Consider the following 23,555-nt stretch of genomic DNA (forward strand, 5'->3'; position numbering starts at 1 on the left):
TTTTGATTTTATATACTGGCATGATCCAATCATCCAACAGCATAATTTTCAGGATAGCTATTGTAAAATATACTATTTTATTATAATGATTATTGTCGATATAAAATAGTCGAATATTGACGAGATCAATTGCTTGAAAAACTATAGAGTTTGTTTTCTATCTATATTAATTTTTTTTCGTATATAAATCAGTTAGATAAAAGAAATTTCAGCATGATGTCTGAATGTTATGCATATTATTTAACATATACATATAAAGTAAGACCAAAGATATAGACCACTACGCAATAAGAGTTTTTTTTTTTTGATGTTTCTTTCAAGCTAGAAAAAAATTAAAAAATTATAATGCCAAAATCAATAACTACAATGTTATTTACAAATTAGCAAAGATAATGTTATTGAAGTTTAAAAACAGTGTGTTTTAATGAATTTTCATTTGAAAATTTCAACTTGAAAGAAACATCGATATTTTTTTTATAAGTCAAAGTATATTATTAAGTTTTAATATCGATAAAGCTAGAGTTCAACGTGATGGTTTGGGATATAATTATATTTTTACTTATCACTTTTTTTACTTTTGACAAATCAATATTGTATTATTATTTAAGGCTTATTTTTCAAACGAGTTAATCAATTTTTAAAATTAATTAAATTTAAAAGTTCGTACAGAAAATTATCTGACTAATTTGTTGTCCCTGAACTCTAAAAAATATATATATAATGGAAATATGTATTGCATTTATTGTGAATGGCTAAATAATAAATTAAATAATAAAAAAAAAAATATAATAAGCTTTATTTCCTTTGTTTTATATCAATACCCGGTTTATTTTAAAAATCATTATTAATTTTTTTTTCCTCATCACATGCTATTTTAAATGTATATTAATTTATTGTCAATTGATTGAAAAAATGGAAAATTTATGCAACATAGTAATGAAGATAAAAAAAAATACATTGTATAAAATTATGATTAACATATGATCATTGAATTGAATTGTAGAAATAATATGCATATATGAAGAGTGAATAAGCAATAGAGTATTTTAGATGAGGGGCGCACATTCTTTATTACCCCTTCTTCATTTAAACAGTCAAATGGTGGTGCAGCTTGCCAAATCATCAGTGTTTTATATCACGTGATTTTTGCCAAGATATTAATTGTGGCCATCAAGCAACCACACCAAAGACAATATAACAAAGTCCGGGAATTTGTCTATAAGCCTGACATATATTGTTCAATTTAAATTAATTTTTTGAATTAAATAAAAAAAAAAAAAAAAAAAGAAAGAACAATTTTTAAAGATTTTTAGTTGTTGTATATTAATGTATATTCAATTGATACAATTGACTTCAATTATTTGAGAAGATTCTATGCTCTTATCAATTGATGATTATCGACTGAATAAAATTTATTGCTTCAATTTAAGAAACATCATCAATGCAGGTAGTGATTGATGATCAAGACAAACTCACCAATAAATAAAAAGAAGTTTAATTTTTTTTTTTTTTTTTAAATTATTTATATATTTTTTTAAAATTGTTAATGTGATGATTTATTTTATGGATTAGTTTGCCGGTACATCCTGGCATCAAGTAACAATAAGAGTAGGTTTTATCAACTTTACAAATTTACAGAGGACGTAAAAATATGTAAAATAAAAGAAATAAATTATTCCCAGATGGGAATTGAACTTACGATCATTTTGAGACAACTGCATTAATGACTACTAATTTCGGCGTTAAAAATTTTTTTACTTTTGCAGATAAATCAACGACAAAAATGATTTTGTAGTTTGTCAATATCAATTTAATAAACAATGATATTTTATTTAAATTAATTGCAAAAGTGTCATGATTGTTTCAGTTTGTTGTGTTGGCAATTTGATTAAGCAACATAGTCGACTGGGGAAGATCAACTCGACTTGACACTCATGCTTTATACAGATGAGTAAAAAAATAAAAATGGCATCTTGCTGTTATATTCGATGTTCTTTTAAATAGCTTTCATTAATCTGGTTATCATTTATTTTATTTTTTATTCTGTAGGATCCAATAAAATTTATAAAATTATTTTTTTTTTTTGAAATATAATATATTGACACCATTTATTTATTCTGAGTTATTAGTATGGTTTTTTTTGTTTTTTCTCGTAATTTTTATATGCTAAACAAAAAAATATGTTTAAATGACGAAAAAAAGATAAAATGTACAGAAGAGCATTATAAAAATGTTCATTCATATCGCAAAAAAAAAAAAAAAATAATAAAGAATAAAATTCCTAGAAATAAGTGATTCGACTACACACTCGACTGAGCAGACACATAACAGTATCAAAATATTATTAAGCAATCGCCAAAGGAATGAATAAAAATCGATTTTAATGCTTATTATTTTCGTTTTGTTTTTTAACACAAATATGTATCAAAAATTATACGTAATGTGCCTGAGCAATCATGAAGTCGATTGTGTGGTCCTAGCTTCATCGTGATAGTGAATGTGAACGTTCATGGTTCTCTTGTGATTCACTCTGGTCAATTAATTTTTGTGAGGCTGGTAGTGAATCAAAAAATGGATGTAACAATGCATCCTTTAATGTTATTCGTTGTGATGGTTCATATTTTAGCATACATTGAATTAAATCAAATAGTTGCTTATGTTCCTCTTCCTCCGAAAGAAGATAACGCTATTTTTAAAAATAAAAAAAAAATTATTTTATAAAAATACCAAGTTAAAATAAATTAAAAACTAAGAAAAAAAAAAATAATTTAAAATTCTTACATTTAATGGCTTGCAATTATCTCTGACGTATCTACCAGCTGAACTCTTGTCATCCCAATTCAATTTACCATGATAAAAATACTTTGTTTTAGTCTTTCTTGCCATACGAGTTGGTATGGTTCCTAGAATACGTTCCATCATAGCTAGATGTTCACGATTGTCATGTGTTTGAAATAATGTTATTCCCAAATATAATTCAAACAAAATACAACCAATTGACCATACATCACATGGATGTGACCATCCTAATTCTATTAACAAAATACAATTATTTAATAAAACAAAAAATACACATCTAAACTCAATTAATTAATTGTTAATTATAAATTAAATTATATATTACCTAGAATAACTTCGGGAGCTCTGTAATGTCGCGTACTAACAATTGTGCTGTGATGTTCATAATGGAAAGTTGCACTGCCAAAATCAATCAGCTTTATGTCTGTTCGCTTAACGCGTCTAACATCTCGTCGCTTAAATAAAAAATACTTTTTATTAACTTAACAGTCTGATGATCTATGATTAATATATTTATACTACTGTGACACAATTCAATTATTTTCTATGTAATTAATCAATAAACTATTCAAGTCACAGTAATTTGTTTAACAAAGAAAAAAAAAACAACAAATTGTTACCTTTTTTGCATTATATGTTACTTCAAACTCAGAATCTACGAATAAAACATTTTCAGGTTTTAAATCTGTATGGGTGAGTTTATTGTCGTGTAGAAACTTTACTGCATAACATAACTGGTAACCCATATGTCTAACATGGTCTAAAGGATATGGTTGATAATTATTGTCCCTCTGAAAATTAAAAATTAAAAATTAACAATCATGTAAAAGTGAATAATAATTTTGTTAATTATTAGAGTATTTATAGTTACCAAGAAATCAAACACACTCAATCCTAACATCTCGAAGGCAATACACATGTGACCATGATAGTTGAACCAGTCTAGCATTTTTACACATAAACTGTAATTAAATAAAAACATTTTTTTTAGTATTTTTACAATCATTGAATAATTGATAAAATAATATTAATTTTCTACTTACTGTTGACACTCTGGATCTTTTGTTGCAATATTTTCTAAGGCATTAATTTCAAGTTTAGCAGCTTCTCTGTATTTTTCAACATTTTTTATGATTTTCAAGGCCATTACGTGATCCCTAAATTGAAATAAATAAATTTAACATTAAAAATAGTTTGCTAAGTGTTTTAGGTGTTATAAAAATTGCCAGTCGACCACATTTGATGGCAGCATTATGTAGAGATGACAAGAAAACTTGGAAAACGTTACTAAAGAAACTCCCTCCCATTTTTAAAATTACGTACTAATATTCTCTTGAAATTATTTGATTTTATTATCAGCTAGAATTAATTTTCATGATATTTCTATTGACGAGAGACTTACATTTGCAAATCCTTAACTTTGACAACTTTTCCAAAAGTACCTTCACCCAGAGTTGACAAGACTTTATCTGTAAATAAGAAAATTGAATCAATCAACACAGAAAATAATAAGACCTTGCGAGGACGATTATTTATTTCACGTTTGTTTTAATTAAAATAAAAATTAACTTGCAAAAATGATTATAAATATTTTTTTTTATATACAAATTTGATAATAATTTCGATATGGTCAAAACAACGTGAATACCATCCTCGCTCAGTTATTGTTGTTTGTTTTTTTTTTTTCTTTATTTTTGAATGGTGTATAGGGACAACACGAATAAGATAAGATAGGTAGCAGCCCAATTTTCCGATGAGCTAATTAACATTATAAAATTTAATTTTCTCATTCAAAGACTGTAACAGACTTGAGTGTTTTAAAATTTAGTATTATTAAGTCCCGAAATAATTGACATTTACTTCTTTGTTATTGTCAGTGATTTTTTAGTAAAAAATGAACAAACAATTGAAAATACAAAAATTAAATTATCTTGTAGTTTGATTTATGGTAATTTGATTTTAATTAGAAAGATTTTAAAATGAAAAATAAAATCAAGACAAAACAAAGAAGAAAATTTAAGACGATAGAACACATCATCCAAGCCTGGATATTGAGTTCATCGAATTTATATTTTGTTAACACGTGGATTTAGTCGGATCGAAGTATCTGAAAAAAGTTCAATCGAAATAAAAAAAAAAAAAAAAAAACAAGAAAAACAAAACGATCTGTATAACAATGTTATATTTAAATCGTATTGTCTCAATAATATGTTATTCCGTTCGATACTTGATTTCATTTTTTTTTCTTTTTTTTCGTCGAATAGGTTATTGTATTCTGTAATGCAAATTATTTACTGCAAACAATATAATTAATGCAAAAAATAATTAAATAATATCTACATAGAAAAATTTGAGAAAACATAAAACAAAAAATAGATAAAATAAAATTATTAAAATATTTCTTTTCGAAATTATTAAAATGTAAATTAAAAAAGTTAAAGATTTCAAGAAATAATTATCAGTTGAAAGAAAAAATAAATCCAACAAAGAGCTATCCATTTCAGGTATTTATAATTTTAGATGATTCTAAATAGAAATTTTTTTTAACACATAATTGATTAAGCTCTGTTTCGAAATGGATAGCCCTTTAGTTGATAGCAATAAGCCAAATAAATTAATTAAATTGAAAAATGAAAAATAAATAGAAGTAAAAACATAAATTCCCGATTTTTAAATCATCACACATAGAATTGACTTTGTATAAATGAAAATTAGTTAAAATTAAATGAAAAGAACCAAACCAAATAACGAAAGTAAAGAAAAAAAAATGATATTTCGTAGAGACTGAAAACAGTAATATATATATCAGTTAAACCATTCAAGTAAGGAACTCAAAAAATATTTGTTCTTATAACTACTACAATTATTGTATTCACGTATTCACGAACATCTTTGTGATAGGATGTCACCAGATTGGTAAACAAGATGGCCGTCTTCGTCGTCCTCGACAGAAGGCGGTCGTGGGCTCTATTGGTTGATAATATCCATTGAGATAGAGATTTGTCGTTGATAACAGTGTCCAAATTGTCAATAATGTATGTTGTTGAAAGTTGAATAATCAAGTCCATTGAATATCCCGATGATAATAACCATTTGATTGATCCAATAGTAATGTTGTCGTTGGCCCAAAACATCATCAATGTTAACAAATTTTGTATAAATTTTCATAACATCGAGAAGAAGTTATTCGTTCACACAGAACACAGTCCATTATCATCGTTGAGTTGATGCCCAAATCATCATCATCATCATCATCATCCACCAATTCGTCGTCATCACCACCCATTCCAATCCATATTCCATTACAACGGAGATGCAGTAACCCAACAATCAGAGAGAAAGGGGAGAGGGCAAAATAGATTGCCAAGTCAGAAAGTTGCGATTACGAATTTTACCAATCGGCACAAAGCGCAATTTTTTTTTTATTTGTGATTATAGAGATATATTAATTTATATATTTTTCAATTCCTTAATTTATTATTCCATTAAATACGTATGTACTTTTTTTTTTTTTTAATTTATTGAAAAATTAGTTTTGGCTTATTTTTAATTTTGTTAACTCGAAGCAGGTGTATATTTAAGTTTATTAAAAAAAAAAAAAATCAAAAAAAATAAAAAAACTCGAGTAGATTATTTAAACTCACATTTTTTTAACAATGCAAATTTTATAAAAAAATACATACAGTGTGAGATAGTAAACAATTATTTTAACAATTTAAAGAAAAAAAAATTAAATGGATTTGTGTATATTTTATAACGATCGTAAGTGAGGTTTAATGATAACTAACAATGAGCAGTTGGTTTTTTTTTTCTTCAAATTTTGCTCTGTTAATGTTATTATTAAGCTTGACATTAAAATCTATGTAAAAGGCATTGTTTTTATTTTCTTGAATCTACATGAAATAATGTATTTTCATTGCCCGTGATAATTGTCGTTTAATTCTATACAAGTAATTTTATCTTATAGGAAAAAATAAATACAAAAAAAAAAAAAAAAATATATTAAAAAATAGACTAGTAAATAAATAAGGAGTAAAATCAAAATATAATTATTTCCTGCAAATATAAATTTAACAAAGTACTTACGTCTTAAATTCAACCACGAAAAGCAAGTGCAACATTAACTACAAAGTGTGTTATTGACTGTCAATATGACACCCGTCAAACGCATAACGAAGATTTACCGAAATGATCATTATTCTAGTCATTACGCAACTTTTTTCTTCAATATTCGATTAAGTGTATATCAACAAATAATCAAAATATATATTTGTAATCGTGTTAATTCAACCGAGAAATACATTTTGTTTATCAATCAAAATATAACTTCTTTTTGTTTGATTATTTTACTATGGATTTTAAGAATTTAAATAGTAATTACTTGAAGGCTAAAACTAGGCAGTTATTTATTTTATAAAGAGTATAATAATTTTCTTTCATCTTAAATTTTAGTTAATATAATAAATATTAATTTTTTTTTTTGGCAAAATTACTAAAGTGTTTGTACTAAAGTGAATCAAATGACGTACTTGTACAAGCTGCCAACACATGACGTTTTAATCAGCTATACCTTCTAAAATAAGTCACGCGAGTCCTTAAAAATAGGATTTAGAAACTAATTGATTTTCCTTAGTAAGAATATTTTTAAATGACCAACAATGAATGTTTTTTGTCTAATGGACAAATATTTTACCTAGATGAATCATAAAATAATTGAGGAACTTGATTCAGACTATTTGAAAATTCTTTTTCTGCTCGTTTAAGTTAGCTTGAGTTTATTCAATGTCAAAAGTTTCGAATTTCGATTACTATTCTAGGCTGGCAAACGAATCAAGATCAAGGCATCATAACTGAATTTTTTACTGGGCTAATAATGCTTTTTCTTTTGAATAGAAAAAATTATTTTAATAATACATATGGTATAATAATTATTTATTGGACTTGAGAATTACTCAAATTTAAATGCACGAGTGGCAGTGGTAGAAAAAAAAAATCACGGCCAACAAAGAACAACTAACTGGTGGGAGAGCTCGAGGGCGTTCAAAAATAAATTTTACAAAAAAAAATATATTTATTAATTAAAAACTGGGATATTAATTCGTTTAGAGGAAGTAAAAATTATTTAATAATAATTTAAATTTTATAAAAATAGAATAATTCAATAATACTTATTATAATTTATAAATGATAAACTAAAACCACAATTTTATTGCTTTAAAAAAAATTAAGTATTTGTTTACATTCCTCACAAATTTAATGGCATTTGTGTGAAACCTTCATACGCCAAAATAACATCGCTCAGATATACGGGTTTTTTTAAAAAAAAAAATCACTGGAATAAATGTCGCTGTAGCTTTAGCATGTTTAAAAAAAAGTTGTCAACTTTAACAACAAGTATCTCAAGTTTGGCAAGGTTAAAAAAAATATATAATTTAGATCACAGACTTTTGTAAGCATACAAAAAATTGATCAATAGCCTTAACTAGAACGTCGTCACCTCAATATCTGCTCATTGTACTTATGTATCGTGAAATGATGTTGTAATTTAATGTCATGTGCTGAATCGACAATCAAGTGTTAAGGGTTTTGATGATTCAACATGTGCAAAAATCAAACTCAGTTAGGCTATTAGTTTAAACACATAAATAAAATCATCATCATCATCAAATCAACAATTAATAAGAACAAATTTCTATGATATTTAAAAACAAAAAAAAAAAAAAAAACTGAGACAGCTATTCGAAATTTATCAACTACGCGGTATTATTTGGATACATGTAGTCTCATACGTAATTTTTGAAAAATTTCAAGGTGAACTAAAAAAAAAAAAGCTTTTTTTTCATTAACAACAAATCAAGGTTTCTAGATGAATGATTTATCTAAAGACTGCTGTAAATAGCTTCAAGAAAAATGGCACAATCCGTTCGTCATGTAATAAAATTCTGTATTTTAGAAAAAAAATTTTCTCAGCATTTTAAGTTTTATGATTTAGATAAAATCTACAATTTCGAATTCAAATTTAATTAAAGATGAGTCAATTGATTCTTTTGTCATGTAAATAATATTTTTAATAACTTGATAATTTATAAAATTTATTAGATAAATATCAGAAGATCATTAAAAACATTTTTACATTAAAAAAATATTTAATTTGTTTATTTTTGTGGCATTGGAATATTATTTAATAATTTTTGTTTTTATTTTTCCTTCAACATAAAACGTATAGTATATCATCACAGATAGAGATGCTCAAGTTAATTTGATCACCAGAAGAATGAGTAGTCTGAACTTGGGCCAAGAAGTTTGTCAAATGTAGCCAGCGTCGTAGAAAAAAAATTCATGACAAATTGTTTATCGTATTTTTAAGAGTATCAACCATCAAGAATATTCATGTATGTGAACAGATAAAATATTGAAAGCTGCTTTTTATTCTAAACTAATTGTTTCAATTAAATTATAATATGTATTTTGAAAAAAAAGCTATTAGAAATAATAGAAAATATTCTTTCGTTACAAGGGTATCTTACTTAAAATTTTAAAAAAGATTTATATTTCTCGCATGACTTTCATGTCATTATTTATTTGTAATAAAGTTAACTTGAAAATAAGTGTGAAGTTAAAAAACCATTCCATGTCAGAGTATGTTTATTGCAAATATTTTTTAAAATCAATTCACGTTTGCATAAATATACAAAAATAAACATTTTATATTTATAAAAAAAATTTAGCAATTAAAAAACTATATCAGTATAAATAAAAAATTCATAGTGCATGTGAGCTTTGTGTGATCAAACAAAATGTGCAGCATATATTCACCAACCAAGATCTTGAAAAATATTTTGTTTATTTATTTTAAATCTATTATTTATTTACGTCAATACAGTCAATTTATTTATTATTTATTTATGTTCACGTAAACATAGTGATCATTATTATTTTGATTAAGCTTGTCCAAATAAAAATTTAAATTTCAAATGAATTTTTGTTATTTAAAAATTACCTAATCTGATATAAACAAAAATTTTTCAAGTTAAAACTGTATTACTAAGAATTGAGAGCTTATTTTTCTAAAATACAGAATTTTTTTTTCAATCAAAAATTGATTATTTTGAGTCTAGTATTTCTAATAATTACTTTCTTTTTATAACACATAATTTGACGATAAATAAACTGTTTAATAATAGAAAAACATCATGCGTTTAAACTTGAATTGATAGAAATTCTAAAAAGCTGCTCAGTATATTAAAATGCTACATAATCATCAAACCGAAAAATGGATAATAGGCATTTAAAATTTGATATTGTTAGTTATTACTTTAAACTGGGATTCATTTAAATTTTTTTTCGAATATTTAAGGATCACCGACAACTTACAATCGCGGATAATTCTTTAGGTATCGCGTCAGCCTTAGCACCGTGAGTATATTTTTGATATTTGTTGGCAATAATATCAGCAGTACTAGGTTTTTGTTTACCAGCAACATCTTCATTATTTGAATATGCATCATCCAATGCTGAATATTTGATCAATAATCCTTGAATTTCTTTTCTTTTAACTTCTCTTTCTGTTAACGCGATGTCTTTTTCTAAATCTGGTATTTTTGAAAGTATTTTATCGCGATTAATATTCGTTACTGGAAGATCTTTTGAAAATGAATTTTTTTTTGTCAATAAATTTCCTTCCAGTTGTTCGGATTTTCCACTTCTATGAAGTGGTCGAATTTTTTGATTTCTAGTTTGTGGATGACCAGATTTATGTCTTCCATATCTTTGATTAATATCTAATGTCAAAGCATCATCATTTCTATCTAATCTATTAAGTTGTTGTTGTTCTGATGTTTTATCTTTTTTAGCTCCAACTTGATTTTTATCACTTGATACATATGGATATATTTTTTCACTCAAAAAAACATTACTTTTACTTTTAGATACAGTTTTTCCAGCATCTTTAAGATCATCAGGTTCTAAAGTTTTTTCTTCTCTTGTAAAAAGATTTAGATCAGTTCTATTATAAATATGATTATCATTACGACTATGAAAATTATGTTTATAAATATCATCATCATGTTTTTTTGATAGCCGATCCAATACTGAATAATACTTATCCTCTAAACGATTTTTTGTAACTCCAATATCACGGGTAACAGTTGTACGATCATTTATTGATGATGGACCTCGTACTCGTGTCGTCAAACGCTGGAGAAGATTTGAACACGAGTCACTAAGTAATTGTGTCACGCTTACCGTCGACGAACGTGTATAACGTTGTCTTCTATTTGTCGAACCATGTTGACTCGACGCAACATTTTCTCGAGGTGCAAGTGTAAACATCACAACTCGACTATCAAGAAAAAACTTTAAGTGAAGAAGAAGAAAATAAAGTTTTAAACTTTTATAATAATATATCTTTTTGTTTTTTTCGTTACACAAATTTATTTTTGTCACGAAAGCTTTTTAAAACACCACAAAATTTTTTTAATCTGCATTATGAAGATCCAATGAACATTGAAATATTTAAATAATTTTTTTTTTTTTTAGATAAGATACACTAGTCAAATGATTTTAACATCCACTCTTAAGACGACAAACGACGCACAATGATAATGGTTAGAGGGAAGAAGAGGTACAACTGTTTGCCGCGCCAAATACTAAAAATAAAACACCACGGGCCGAGAGCAGCTAGTTTGCCTCGCCGAACAAAATAATTTGCCCTTCTCTCTTGATGCAAACACGAACACAAGCAGATATATAAACGAGTGGTATTAAAAAACGATGACACAAAGGTGGGTTAAATTGCGTAAAAAATAGATGAAGAAAACTCACTGATGATTACATAAAATTGATTTTAATAAACCAGATTAGTTTTTTCTTTTCTTTTTGTTTTTGATTTTTGTATACTAAAATTTAATATGTAAATATAAAAATACATTAACTAACATCTGGATGTTAGCTTTGAAACGAAAAAGAAAAACCTCAAATTTCTTTGTTATTTTTTATTGGATGAGAATGACTTTAATGATTCCATGAGGAACTTCAACTTTGATCTGACTTTTAAAATATATTTGAGCTTATGTAATTCAATTGAAACAAACTCAGCAGTCAAATTGTAATCATTAGTTAAAATTTGACTGCAAATTTGATGCCTGATGAACGAATCTCTGAAGAGATTGCTAATTTTTATTCCAATTCCACTTGGACCAGTAGCTTTTTTTCATCAGTCAACTCAACATAATACAATCTGATGATAAAAAGATATACTTGATTTGCCATTCAGTAAAATTTAATAGAATTTAGTTATGTATTTGGTTGAGTAATCAGTATCATCTAACCTGTCAGTCGTAAGTTCAAACTCTGTACAGTCTATTTAAATTTGTTGAGGTAGATTAAACAACTTTAAAACGTCACCTCGTATTCATGAAACTTCTTGCGTCAAGTTTTTGAAATAATTTTATGTATTAAATTCAAATTTAAAGATAATTTGATGGGAAGTTCATAAGATGATCAATATTTAAATTGGTAACTTTGAACGAACGATGAGAATGATACAAGTCGACTTGTTAATTGAGGTATATACTAATTGATTTATACTTTTTAATTGATCCAGTGATCCATCCTACTCTATTCTCTATTATTCTAATTTTTAACTATCAAAATAATATTGCAATTAACTCTTGACATGTTTCTAAGGATTTAAACTCTCTTGAGTTTATGAACAAAAAAAATATTCGTACTTTCTTCAAATGGTAAAAATGTTTCGATTCACAAAACTATGTTATAATATTACGACTGTGTCTATTAAAACACTGGAAAACTAAATTTTTTCATAATAAAATTTAAACGTGTTTGTTTGTCTTTATATACATTGCAGTGTTGACAGTGCTTACACAGTTTGATAAATTGAAAATTAAGAACGGAAGTACCAGTCAGCAATTTTACAATAATAATTGAGATAAAACAACAGCTATTAATTCAGTTATTATCTCGACAGCGTAGACTGTTACTTGAGTTTTTAATTTTTAATTTTTCAAACACTAAATGCAACATTGCAATGTGTATTTATTATGCTGTTGTTTTATTTTTTATTTTAAATACTGCATGTACATTAAAACATTGTAAAAACTGCATTAATATTTTTATGTATGAATTAGTTGAAAACAAATGAGCACAATGTTTACAATGTTTTTATGGATAAATAATCATGTCGATATTGTAAACAGAAATTTGTACTAAATCATACTGAATATTATAAGAATTAATTGTGAAAAAAAAAAAAACCATTTAAATCCAGAAAAAGCTTGTCAATAAAAATAATTAAAAATGATTAATAAAATTTTGTATTCTCGATTGAATACACGAGTGTGTAATGACTAGAATTTGATCTTTAATATATATAATCACGTAACTGACCTCGACAAACGCAAACAAGGACAAAAACATTAGGAGGAAAAAATAATAAATATAAAAATATATTAAGTTATAATAGTAAGATACTAACGTGTGTTTTACAGGATGGTGATCTGTGACGATGTCGAGTCGATTCCTGACTCGGTGATTTTGATACATGATGTCGATTTGTCCTTGTACGTCTTTTTTCATGAGTTGTCAATGGTGCTACATGAACTCTTTCACGATCACGATCACGATTACGATCACGATCACGGTGTCCATGAACGTGGGATGAATGCTGACGACCACTACTTGGTGATCTTCTGTGACTTCGTTTATAGCGTTTTTCTTGACTCGTACCACGTTCATGTTGACGAGATCTTAAAACTCGTTCACCACTAGATTAAAAAATATATACATATAATAATTAATAAATTAATTTTTCATGTTAACATAATTGATATAAAACCAACCTATATGTTCCTTTACTTTGTGGACTTTCAAAATCAATTCGTCTACGTTTGTGTTCATATTGAGGTGAACCAGCTGATTGAGAACGAGATCTTGAATTACTGCGAGAACGATTACGTCTCCGGCTTCTAGGCATCTGTATTAATCAAACAAAATCATTATAATTTTTACATGTTATTTTATGCCTACATTATTTTATACTAGAATTTTTTATTCTATTAGTTATGAAAATAAAAAATTACATGAATTAATGACAAACACAAAAACTAAATGATCTTAAAACCACACGATATAATAACTAGCTCAAGGTTCTTATGGTATTTTTTTTTTTTTTTTTGTATCAAGGTTTTCATATTGCATACGACAAAAGGTTAGAATAAAACTGTACTTGATATTTTGTATATCAACTGTTTTTAATTGCAAATAGATCATGTTGATTCTATGGCTATAAAATTACTTACGTTGGCAAGTCGAAATAGGCTCGCTTGATTCCAAATGTAATCGAAGATTGATGATATCCAAGAACGTGAAGATGTCGTCGCCTCAATGATATTGTTATTTGACAACGATGATGACATTCGGCATAGAACTTCTGGAAAATGTTGATCATTTTTTGTTGTCAACAAAATATAACATCATCAAAAAATACTCACAACAAATTCTTATCAAAAATTTATTCAAATTCTATTACCGAATGTGATTAAATAATTAACAATATTATTGTTAATAACAATTTCAAAGAATCAATTGGACAAAATAAATTAACTAAAGAAAAATGAATTAGGTATATCTATTTGCAAAAAAATAATATAGAATTCCAACCTTGAAACTATTTCAGTTGATATTTAAATACAATAAAATTTGATCACTTTTAATTAATGAAAACACTTGTTTAAATAGATAAAACTATTTTTTCTACCTTGTAGTTATTATTATTATTATATTACTTCAACACGCCATATGGTAAACACACAGTGTAGCGGTAAGGCAAACTAGGCGACCATTTTGGATCGTAAGACGTAATTGTATATAGCAGAGATGCAGTAGATTAGAAAAAAAAAAAATCAAAATCCAAGAAACAATATCGACACTTGACAAATGATTTGACTAACACAAAATAATAAACATGACAAAATAATGAACATACGTATAAATGAGCTATTAAATTAATTAAAACAACTAAAATTGATCATGTTATTAATGAACATACATGCTATGATGACGATAATAAAAACAAGTAAAAAAATCACAAAACTCGCTGGGCATTATTTTTCTATGATTTGTTATAAAGATAATACTCACATTTGGTGGTTATAAAAAACCAGTTGTTTCAAAATATAATTTATAAATACACTAATCACAAGTGTGTATTAAAAAATGAATTCTTTTAAATAATTTTATAATTAATATAAGTGAAATTGTAGTCAACTGACGTGGACATTGGATCGATGTACTGTACTCATCAATTCGGTTAAAATCGGATATTTTTCGGTAAGATTCGGTTGCTATAGTGAACCATAAAGGTGAATGTCCACTGTTCACAATTCAGTGATATCTAGGGAAAAAATATCTAGTAACCTAGCGGTAACAAATGTTTCTTCGTAACTTTTTCGAAAAAGTAAAAGATTTGTATTAGGAGCATATAAGTACATAAGAGGTATTTATTTATTTCAGAAGCTTACTTCTTTTACTTTATGTTCCCTTGATAATATTTGAAACTCCCTAGAATTTCTTTTAAATTTATTAAGGGAGTTGTCCACTGTGCAAACGCATTTATTACAACTATTACAAGAAACAAATAAACAATTATAGATTTCTCAGTTTTCTGGTAATAAGCAGTCTTTAAATTATTTAATTAATTAAATATGACATAATGAAAACAAAAGATTAGTTTTTCTAAATTATTTACACTGTTATTTACACTGTTGTTTCTTGCCAATGTTGCCAATAGAAACTATCGGAAATTATAACATAAAAATACGGTCATTTACTAAAGTTTATACCGGTAAATAACTAACGACCATATCAACGATAAAATTTTCTGATACATCAAGTGCATAAATAGTGCTGATGTATTTTATACATTAAATTTGCTGTGTTATTTATATCAAAAAAAAAAAAAAAAAAATAGCAAAGTTTATTACTGTATTAATTTAAAAAAAAAAAACAAAATCAAAAGCTTAAAAACCCATAAATTATAGTCGGTTTTATTGTGTTACGAACAAGCTACGTGTAATATTATTGATCGTCGTGATAAAAAATACTAAACAATAAATAATATATAAATATCTAATTATGTTAATGTGAAAAATAATGGCAAGTTTCATATGAATAATCATAAATAAGAATTTTGAGTGTATGAAAAAAATTAAAATCATTTGAAAAATGAATTTTAATTTGATTGCATTAACCTCTTGGGTTGTTTTGTTATTTTTTTCGCATGGAATTGTTGCTAGTTCAATATTTCAAACAATTCAAAATGACAAAAACATTTGTCCAACTGCTGCAGATATTCTCAAGTCAAAATATTTTGATAAATGTAATAATGTAACTTATCCAGTTAATACGACTGTTAATTGGACCAAGAGCAATAAAGATTTGTTTCTTTGTATGGCAATTTATGATAGAGTCTTTCAAATTTGCCTAACAGGTACAAAATTAAAACTTGGCTCACCAAAAGAATCAATATTGTCAAACAAAACATTATTTGATAATGAAATGAACAAAACAATAACAGAATTGAAAAATAATCTTACTGTTAATAGTGATCATGCATTGTCAATTTGTAATTCATCAATGGTACATTCACCTTATCCAATTCCTTACAACAAAACAGAATCATATGTCAAAAAGCTAATAGAAGATCCTGGAAATTGTGTATCATCATGTTATGATTCAAGTACAAAAACATTAAATTCTTTTTGTCTTGCTATTAATATCATTGATAAAAAAATCATTGAAATAAATAAACAGCTTGAAATTAATAAAGAACAACCTGTTAATATACCTGATACACAAATTACCAATGATGATAATATTAATCAACAAAACCACAATAATCAGATGCCATTGCCTAATTCACTTGAAGATTCTCCAACTGGTGATGATTATAAATTTCAAGAAGGCAAAAAAGATACAAAAAATAATGAAAAAAAATCATCCGTTGTTATGATTGAAAATGATGCAAATGGTAAAACTGAAAAATCACAAAATGATTTAGTTTCTCAAAAAGTTGAACCATCAATGAAAAGTAATGAAGCAACAAAAGTTGATGAAACTAATACACTTTCTGAATTTACACAAGAGATTGGCAATAATGAATCAAATCCTGATGTCATTCAACCTGATAATAGTAATTTAAATTAAATATATTTATTTGTTATTCTAAGTTAAAACAATGGGTCATCTTATTAAAAAAAAAATTGGAAAGTTTTAGCAGCATTTATCCACCCAGTCATCCATCTCATGTATAAACTTTTAATAAATAACAAAATGTATTTCTTGGATCCTACAAAATGCTAGAAAAATTATCTACTTTTTTTTTAATGACTTGATAAAAGTGGCCCATTGTTTTGGCATGAACAATTCCATGATGAAAATTTAATTGAATTTTGCTTTTTCACAGATGCTGATGATGTACTTGAACACTCTGATCGTGGTAGGTGTTTTTAATTTGATTTATTTTTATGATTAATCATTAACTTGTGGACTTGTTTATATTTGTTTTTTTTTATTTATAGATAATGAGCTTGTAGTTGGAGTTGAAGAAACACAAACTAAACCAAAGTCTTCTAGTGAAAAAGAGTCTTCACTAATACAAACAGAAGAACCAGTTGTATATAAAGTTAACCTTTTTGAATATTTAGCTGTAATTGGAATAGCATGTATTGTTGGATGTCTTGTATATCATCACAAGCAAAAAGTAAAAAAAAAAAAAAATTATACTTAATTTACAAAAATATTTATAAGGTAATTAATCGGTTTATTTATTTTATTAGATCATGGCTATTATTTTGGAAGGCAGAAGATCAAGAGGTGGTCGAGGCCGAAGGAGACACAGTGCTAATTATCGTAAATTAGATTGCAATTTGGAAGAAGCTGTTAATTCACAGTGTGATTCTAATACAACAAATGTGATCTACTAAACTTCAAGCTACAAAGCATAATCATTAATTAAATTTTATTATATAATATTTAATCCTACTTTAGAGTGGAGCTCACAGACTGTAAAAACTCAGTCAAATTTCGACTTAAAAAAAAATAATTTTCAAATGAAAAAAACAAAAAAAAAAAACAGTAAACAAATGATCGATAAAAAAAATTCTGTAAATAATTAATTTATAGAAAAATTAGTGTAAATAAAACTTATAAATAGGGTTGATATGTTAATGCTTATTGATTTTGTGCGACTGTTGTTAGAAAATTATTTGAATAATACATTATATTGAAGCAAAAATAAAAAATAAAGTCTTTTAATATTGAAAATAAAACAAAAGCATTTAATTTAACTTTTCATAAAAAATATTTTGATAAAAACAACTCCATTTAATTCCAAACTTAAAGATGAATACAAATGACCAAAACAAATTGTATAGTAAAAATAAATTGGAGAGTAATATCAATGTTAACTTTTAAATGTTCTTTTATCGATTTTTCTTTGGTTTATTTAGCTTTAATGCAGCACTTTTATGTGATAAACAAAAAAATAATAATCTACAAATAATGAAATTATCAATTTCAATTAAAATACATGTTTGAGAATGTAAATTGATAAATTTTTCAATTTATAACAAAATAAATACAGCTGTAAAGTCCCTCAAATTATAAATGAAATACTGTTATTAAGCTAACAGTAATTATTATCAGTAAAAATTATATTAGCACCGTAAATCAAATTAAGTTTATGTCACATGATTATTTTGAATGTTTATTGTAATATTGACATTAATATTGTCTACCATACTTCACACTTGTCAATTGGATTCATTGTGGAACCTTTTGGACAATTAAATTCAGTAGAAAATTCAGGAAGATTTGAAAGTGGTCCAATAACTCTATATTGAGGTGGACAATGTGAATCTTTTTCAATTTGAAGTCCAATTGCCTCAGGAGTTATTGCTGAGCACCAAACCTGTATTATATATTTTAAATTAAAATTGAATATTTAAATTGAATATTGAATAATTACCTGGGCAAAATTTAGGAAAAATAATTGTCGATGATTCAATTGTAAACCAGGCAATGGTAATTGATCTTGATAACTTTTTGGTGAATTCAAATATGCATGATAAGCTGCCTTGAGTCCACCATTGTCTGCAATATTTTCTCCTGGAAACAAAATTTATTTGATGATTGTCATATGATGTAGAGTTGAATTTATTTATTTTATTTTTGTTTAAAAATTCAAACCTAATGTTTGTCTTCCATTAATATTATGACCTTGACTTTTAAAATTACTGTATTGTTCAACAAAACACTCGGTACGATTTTTAAATCTTTCTATTGTTGCATTGTTCCACCATTTATGTAAATTGCCATGGAGATCGTATTCTCTGCCTATAATTATTTTAAAATCTAATTATCCAAACAAATTTATCAGAACAAAAAATAACGTTACCTTGATCATCAAATGCATGAGTAAGTTCATGACCCATTACAACGCCAATTCCACCAAAATTAAGACTACTTGGATTGCCCATATCGTAGAATGGATTTTGTAAAATGCCAGCTGGAAAGACAATTTGATTTTTTGTTGGTGTATAATAAGCATTTACTGTTGGTGGTGACATGATCCACGTTGTCTTATTAACAACTTGATCAAGTTTTTCTAAATTTTTCTTCAATGTATATTTGTTAACTCTTATATTGTTTAAAAAATATTCATCAGGTTTCATTAATAAATCTTTATAACGTTCATCAAGCTCATTTGGATTGAGAATAAAATATGGAAAACCAATCATATCTGTAATAGCATTTGCTTTTTTTTCAGCAGATTTTCTTGTCTCAGAGTCCATCCAATCAAGATTAACTAGATTTTTAACGAATGCTTCTCGAATTTCATTTATCATCTCTTCTGCCTATAAAAATAAAATTGAGTAACGTATTGTTTGATTAATAGAGCATTAATTTTTAATAATATATTATTAATATACTTTTGTTTCATTTAAAAACTGAGTAAGCTAAGACAATTATCAAATTATTATACAACTTAAAACTTATGATAAATGTTTTATTAAATTTTAAATGATCAACATACCTTTGATTTACTTTTACCATGAAAAACATCTCGAACAAACATTGCACCAATTGCAAAACCCATTACATTATTTGTATCACTTACGCAATACCTCCATTGTTCTTCTTTTCCTTCAGAACCAATAAGAGCTTTTCTCAAACCTTTATATGCTTCTCTAAATGGCTTTGATAAAAATGCAGTGAGTGATCGAACTGTCTGCCATATTAGATAATTGTTCAGTATTCTAAAAGATGTATAAATATTTGATTAATATTTTTTTAAATTTTATTTACTTCAAGTTTAGCAAGTGCATTGTTATTATACTAACATTTTTCCATCTTTTGTTTTGTTGTATTCTTGAACCAATTTTCCTAATTTCTTGAAATACTCTGGTGCAAAATTTACAATTGCTGTACGGCTATTTATTCTTTTGTAAACAATTTTTGTTGCATTTTGAAAATATTGAACCCAAGACATCTAAAATATAAATACTGATGAATTTGATATTATTTTTTATACAGTTATATTACTTACAAATGGTGCAAGTTTTTGTAAATCACCAACAGTCATGAGATTATAAAGTTTTTCTTCATCTCTTCTATCTTCTTGTGGTGTTGTTATTTCAGCTAATTTTGTTTCAAACTCAATGACTTGTTGCATTTGACGTCGTGTTTCAATTTCTTTTCCTCCTAACAATACTCCAATCTTTATAAAGTATAAATAACAATTAATTTTATTGTGAAACATGTCATGAAACATTTAAAAAAATTTTATACCTTAGTCATGTAATCTAAATAAGCAACAAGAACTTTTTCATGTTCAGTTTTATTAAGATAATTGTCTATTGTTGGTAAAGTAAGTCCACCTTGATCAACTTGAACAATATGTCTTGAACTATTTTTATCATCTTCATTAACTGCCCATGAAAAAAAACCACCCATATTATATATATTTTGTAGAATATGCATACTTTCTTGTAAGCTCCAAGTACTAATATTAAAGTTTCCCGAAATATTCCAGCCTCCAACATTATCTAAAAGATCTAATAATGGTTGAGCTCCAAGAGTTTCAATAGTTTCATTTGCATCCATACATGAAGTATAATATAATTTTGCTTTTCTTTCAGATTCTGATTTCATATCTGTCAATGATTTTTCAAGAACATTTTTAACAACCAATTGATTTTCTTGTTCTAATTTTCCAAATGTTCCCCACATACTTTTTCCATCTGGTATTGGATTTTTTTTAATCCAACTTCCACATGCATATTCATAAAAATTTTCACAAGGGTTAACAGATGGATTTATACTATTTAAAATAGTTGCAGCTGCTGTTACACATCGTTCCGTCAAACAATGCAATCGTTCTGTAAAAAATAATTATAATTACAATTACGTTTTGGGTGTGTATCATCAAGAGCTTCGGATGGATCATCTATGGTCTAATTATTTTTATTATTTAAAGTTTAAAAACAACTTGTTAATAATAAAGCTTGACTTGGAAATTTTACCTTCACTGTTTGAAGTAACGTGCAATATTTGAGCTCCATCCCAGCTTGGTTTAATGCTGAGAATAACTATCAAGACAATCACTAAAAAAAACAGCCCAGCACAAATAATAAAAAGACATCTTTCTAATGTACTTCTAGCTCTCCAAAATGTTGTTCCCTGAAAACAATTTTGATATGTAAATTATTTTTAAAAAAATACTATAATCTTTATTTATATTTTTGTTTTTATTTACCGAGTGATATCTTATATGCGTTGCAGATGTACTGATGCCTTCACTGTTCAGAACAACTGAGCCAATACTACTACTATCTTCATCTTCAAATTCAGCTTGCTTGTATCTCGTCATCTGTTAACATTGAAATTAACACAGCAAATTATTATTTTTCTCAATGACTAACAATCTCATTCAAGCCTTTTTTTTTCATACATTTTTTTTTATATAAAATTCCGCCTTCACTTTGAGCGAATTTTCAAATACAGTTTAATCTAAAAATAAATTTAATAAATCATTCTCATAATAAAATTGCTTAACACATACTATTTGTAAATATAAATATACATATAAATTTGATGCGCGATTCGCAATTTAATATGCGATGTTATTTATTATCTAATAAAAAAAATAAATAGATTAATTTTTTTCCAGCTGTTGATCGTTTATTATACAGTGTGTTTCGAAATATTTCTAATAAAATTATTCAAAATACATCAAAGATTTCAAGATTATTATTTTAACATCACCATGTCAAGTTTATTTTTTTTTACACACCCAAGTATTTCATTGAATAAACATGAATTTTTAAGAGATGAACAATTATTACGTGTTGAAGGAGAAAAAAAAGTGGGTGGCTATTTTTCTATCGAAATAAATCAATAACAAAATAAACATAAAATACTTTTTTTTTGTTACATAGAAAAGCTTATCAAGTGGATCATTAAATTACCACTAAACTAATAAAATATAAGCTTTTTTTTTTAAGGGTTGATAAATAATGATGAATAAATTTTAATTATCATTAAAATATATTAGATAATAATATTTTTACTCACTCTAACTGACATAATGTTTTATGTTCTTTAGAAAAATTTTGATAAATAATTAATCCAGTGTAATTTATTTTTTTCTCTCCATGTCGTTTTAAATAAACTACAAAATTTCTTTAAAATTACACTTGTTTCTATTACTTTTTTGTCATTTTTTATTCATTGTTGCTGACTAAGTGACTGACTGACTGACTGTTGATGATTGCACTAAAAATGACTACAGACTAGACGAGTTTATTTTTGCCCTAAACTTATATGTCTGTGAATTTTTTATCTCACGTCTTTTCTGTTTTTTTTTTTTTTTTTATTATTTTGTTCTTCCCCACTCTTAACTTTTTGTTCTGAACATATTGCCAGAGTATATTGATTTTCAACCCAGGGGGTAAGCATCCTATATCGGCCATCTTCTTTATTTTATATTTTTATTATAACAAAGACTATCATTGTAAATACAATTGGTTAATTAATTTTATATTCAATGTTAATTAATGCAAACTACTTTAGTGGTTTGAAATAAAAACTTACAGTGATGCGGGTATGATTGTCTATTTCGATTGATTTTTTTATGCCTAGGGTCGTTTTAAATAAGGACTTGTTTGTGTGATAAAATTCAATGATTGACTTTAACAATCAACCAAAAAATAATCAACAATTTTTAATTAATAGTTGGCTTTTGTTTGTCGAAATATACTTCTCAAAAAATATCCCTCACGAATAATAACGCTGTTAAAGTAAATTTTTTTATAAAAAATTATTAAATAATATTCAAGAAGACAATTTAAATAAATCATAGATACCTTTTAATTCTATAAAATCTTTTAATTTAACACGTGAATTATTACACAACAATGTTATGACAATAGTTAGTTCATCAAAGAATAATAAAAATGTTGCTTCTAAAAAAATACACGTGTTAATGATACATGGATTACCAAACGACTAGAAAAATTCTTTGGATTGATTTGTTAAAACCAAAACTAATTAATATTCTTCTAGCTTTTGCTCCAGATGATTCAGTACATCATCACATACTTCTTGGTATTTGTTTCGTTTAAGTTTTAGAAGTTTAACATCAGCATTTCAAACAACTCAACAGCTGGTGTATCATC

At 26.1% G+C, this 23,555-nt stretch overlaps 3 protein-coding genes across 11 annotated transcripts; 1 reads left to right on the forward strand and 2 right to left on the reverse strand.

Annotated features, from left to right (window-relative positions):
* Positions 1–31: 31 nt before the first annotated feature.
* On the reverse strand, positions 32–15,213 carry LOC122852232 (serine/threonine-protein kinase Doa). 8 transcript variants are annotated; one of them, XM_044151941.1, is made up of 12 exons: positions 14,959–15,213; positions 14,118–14,248; positions 13,659–13,792; positions 13,295–13,583; positions 5,688–5,766; positions 4,202–4,268; positions 3,843–3,956; positions 3,671–3,761; positions 3,420–3,590; positions 3,125–3,254; positions 2,782–3,032; positions 32–2,686 (listed from the first exon to the last, which is right to left on the reverse strand). In XM_044151941.1, the coding sequence occupies exons 2-12, from the start codon at positions 14,232–14,234 to the stop codon at positions 2,483–2,485; spliced, it is 1,647 nt and encodes a 548-aa protein (XP_044007876.1). In that variant the 5' UTR covers positions 14,235–14,248; positions 14,959–15,213; the 3' UTR covers positions 32–2,482. The 8 variants fall into 8 exon arrangements, with proteins under 8 accessions (XP_044007876.1, XP_044007859.1, XP_044007885.1 ...); XM_044151924.1 differs by having other exon boundaries at positions 3,125–3,269; XM_044151950.1 differs by having other exon boundaries at positions 14,118–14,245; positions 14,959–15,211.
* Positions 15,214–15,676: 463 nt separating this feature from the next.
* LOC122852421 lies at positions 15,677–17,801 on the forward strand. Its single transcript, XM_044152206.1, has 4 exons — positions 15,677–17,008; positions 17,282–17,314; positions 17,397–17,578; positions 17,655–17,801. Exons 1-4 carry the CDS (start codon positions 16,042–16,044, stop codon positions 17,799–17,801), a joined length of 1,329 nt encoding a protein of 442 aa, XP_044008141.1. The 5' UTR covers positions 15,677–16,041.
* Positions 17,785–23,144, reverse strand: LOC122852188 (endothelin-converting enzyme homolog). Of its 2 annotated transcripts, XM_044151836.1 has the most exons (12): positions 21,962–22,007; positions 21,830–21,888; positions 21,635–21,748; positions 21,402–21,558; positions 20,668–21,257; positions 20,426–20,596; positions 20,220–20,368; positions 19,913–20,135; positions 19,274–19,733; positions 19,066–19,212; positions 18,845–18,984; positions 17,785–18,787 (listed from the first exon to the last, which is right to left on the reverse strand). In XM_044151836.1, the coding sequence occupies exons 3-12, from the start codon at positions 21,746–21,748 to the stop codon at positions 18,611–18,613; spliced, it is 2,328 nt and encodes a 775-aa protein (XP_044007771.1). In that variant the 5' UTR covers positions 21,830–21,888; positions 21,962–22,007; the 3' UTR covers positions 17,785–18,610. The 2 variants fall into 2 exon arrangements, with proteins under 2 accessions (XP_044007771.1, XP_044007763.1); XM_044151828.1 differs by lacking the exons at positions 21,830–21,888; positions 21,962–22,007 and adding an exon at positions 22,453–23,144.
* Positions 23,145–23,555: the final 411 nt, after the last annotated feature.

This window comes from Aphidius gifuensis, linkage group LG1, assembly GCF_014905175.1.
Source record: "Aphidius gifuensis isolate YNYX2018 linkage group LG1, ASM1490517v1, whole genome shotgun sequence".
Classification (NCBI taxonomy): Eukaryota; Metazoa; Arthropoda; class Insecta; order Hymenoptera; family Braconidae; genus Aphidius; species Aphidius gifuensis.

Bases quoted from the DNA above. Each gene is read 5' to 3' on its own strand.
- LOC122852188 (XM_044151828.1), bottom strand. The intron at 21,559-21,634 runs GTAAATAAAAAC...AATTGTTTTCAG, and splicing joins CGCATATAAGATATCACTCG to GGAACAACATTTTGGAGAGC. The intron at 19,213-19,273 runs GTAACGTTATTT...AAATAATTATAG, and splicing joins TCATGCATTTGATGATCAAG to GCAGAGAATACGATCTCCAT.
- LOC122852421 (XM_044152206.1), top strand. From the start codon at position 16,042: ATGAATTTTAATTTGATTGCATTAACCTCTTGGGTTGTTTTGTTATTT. The intron at 17,009-17,281 runs GTAATTTAAATT...GCTTTTTCACAG, and splicing joins TGTCATTCAACCTGATAATA to ATGCTGATGATGTACTTGAA. The intron at 17,579-17,654 runs GTAAAAAAAAAA...TTATTTTATTAG, and splicing joins TATATCATCACAAGCAAAAA to ATCATGGCTATTATTTTGGA.
- LOC122852232 (XM_044151904.1), bottom strand. From the start codon at position 11,130: ATGTTTACACTTGCACCTCGAGAAAATGTTGCGTCGAGTCAACATGGT. The intron at 5,767-10,173 runs GTAAGTTGTCGG...ATCAACCAATAG, and splicing joins CTAAAGAATTATCCGCGATT to AGCCCACGACCGCCTTCTGT. The intron at 3,033-3,124 runs GTAATATATAAT...TTTTGTTAATAG, and splicing joins AGCTCCCGAAGTTATTCTAG to AATTAGGATGGTCACATCCA.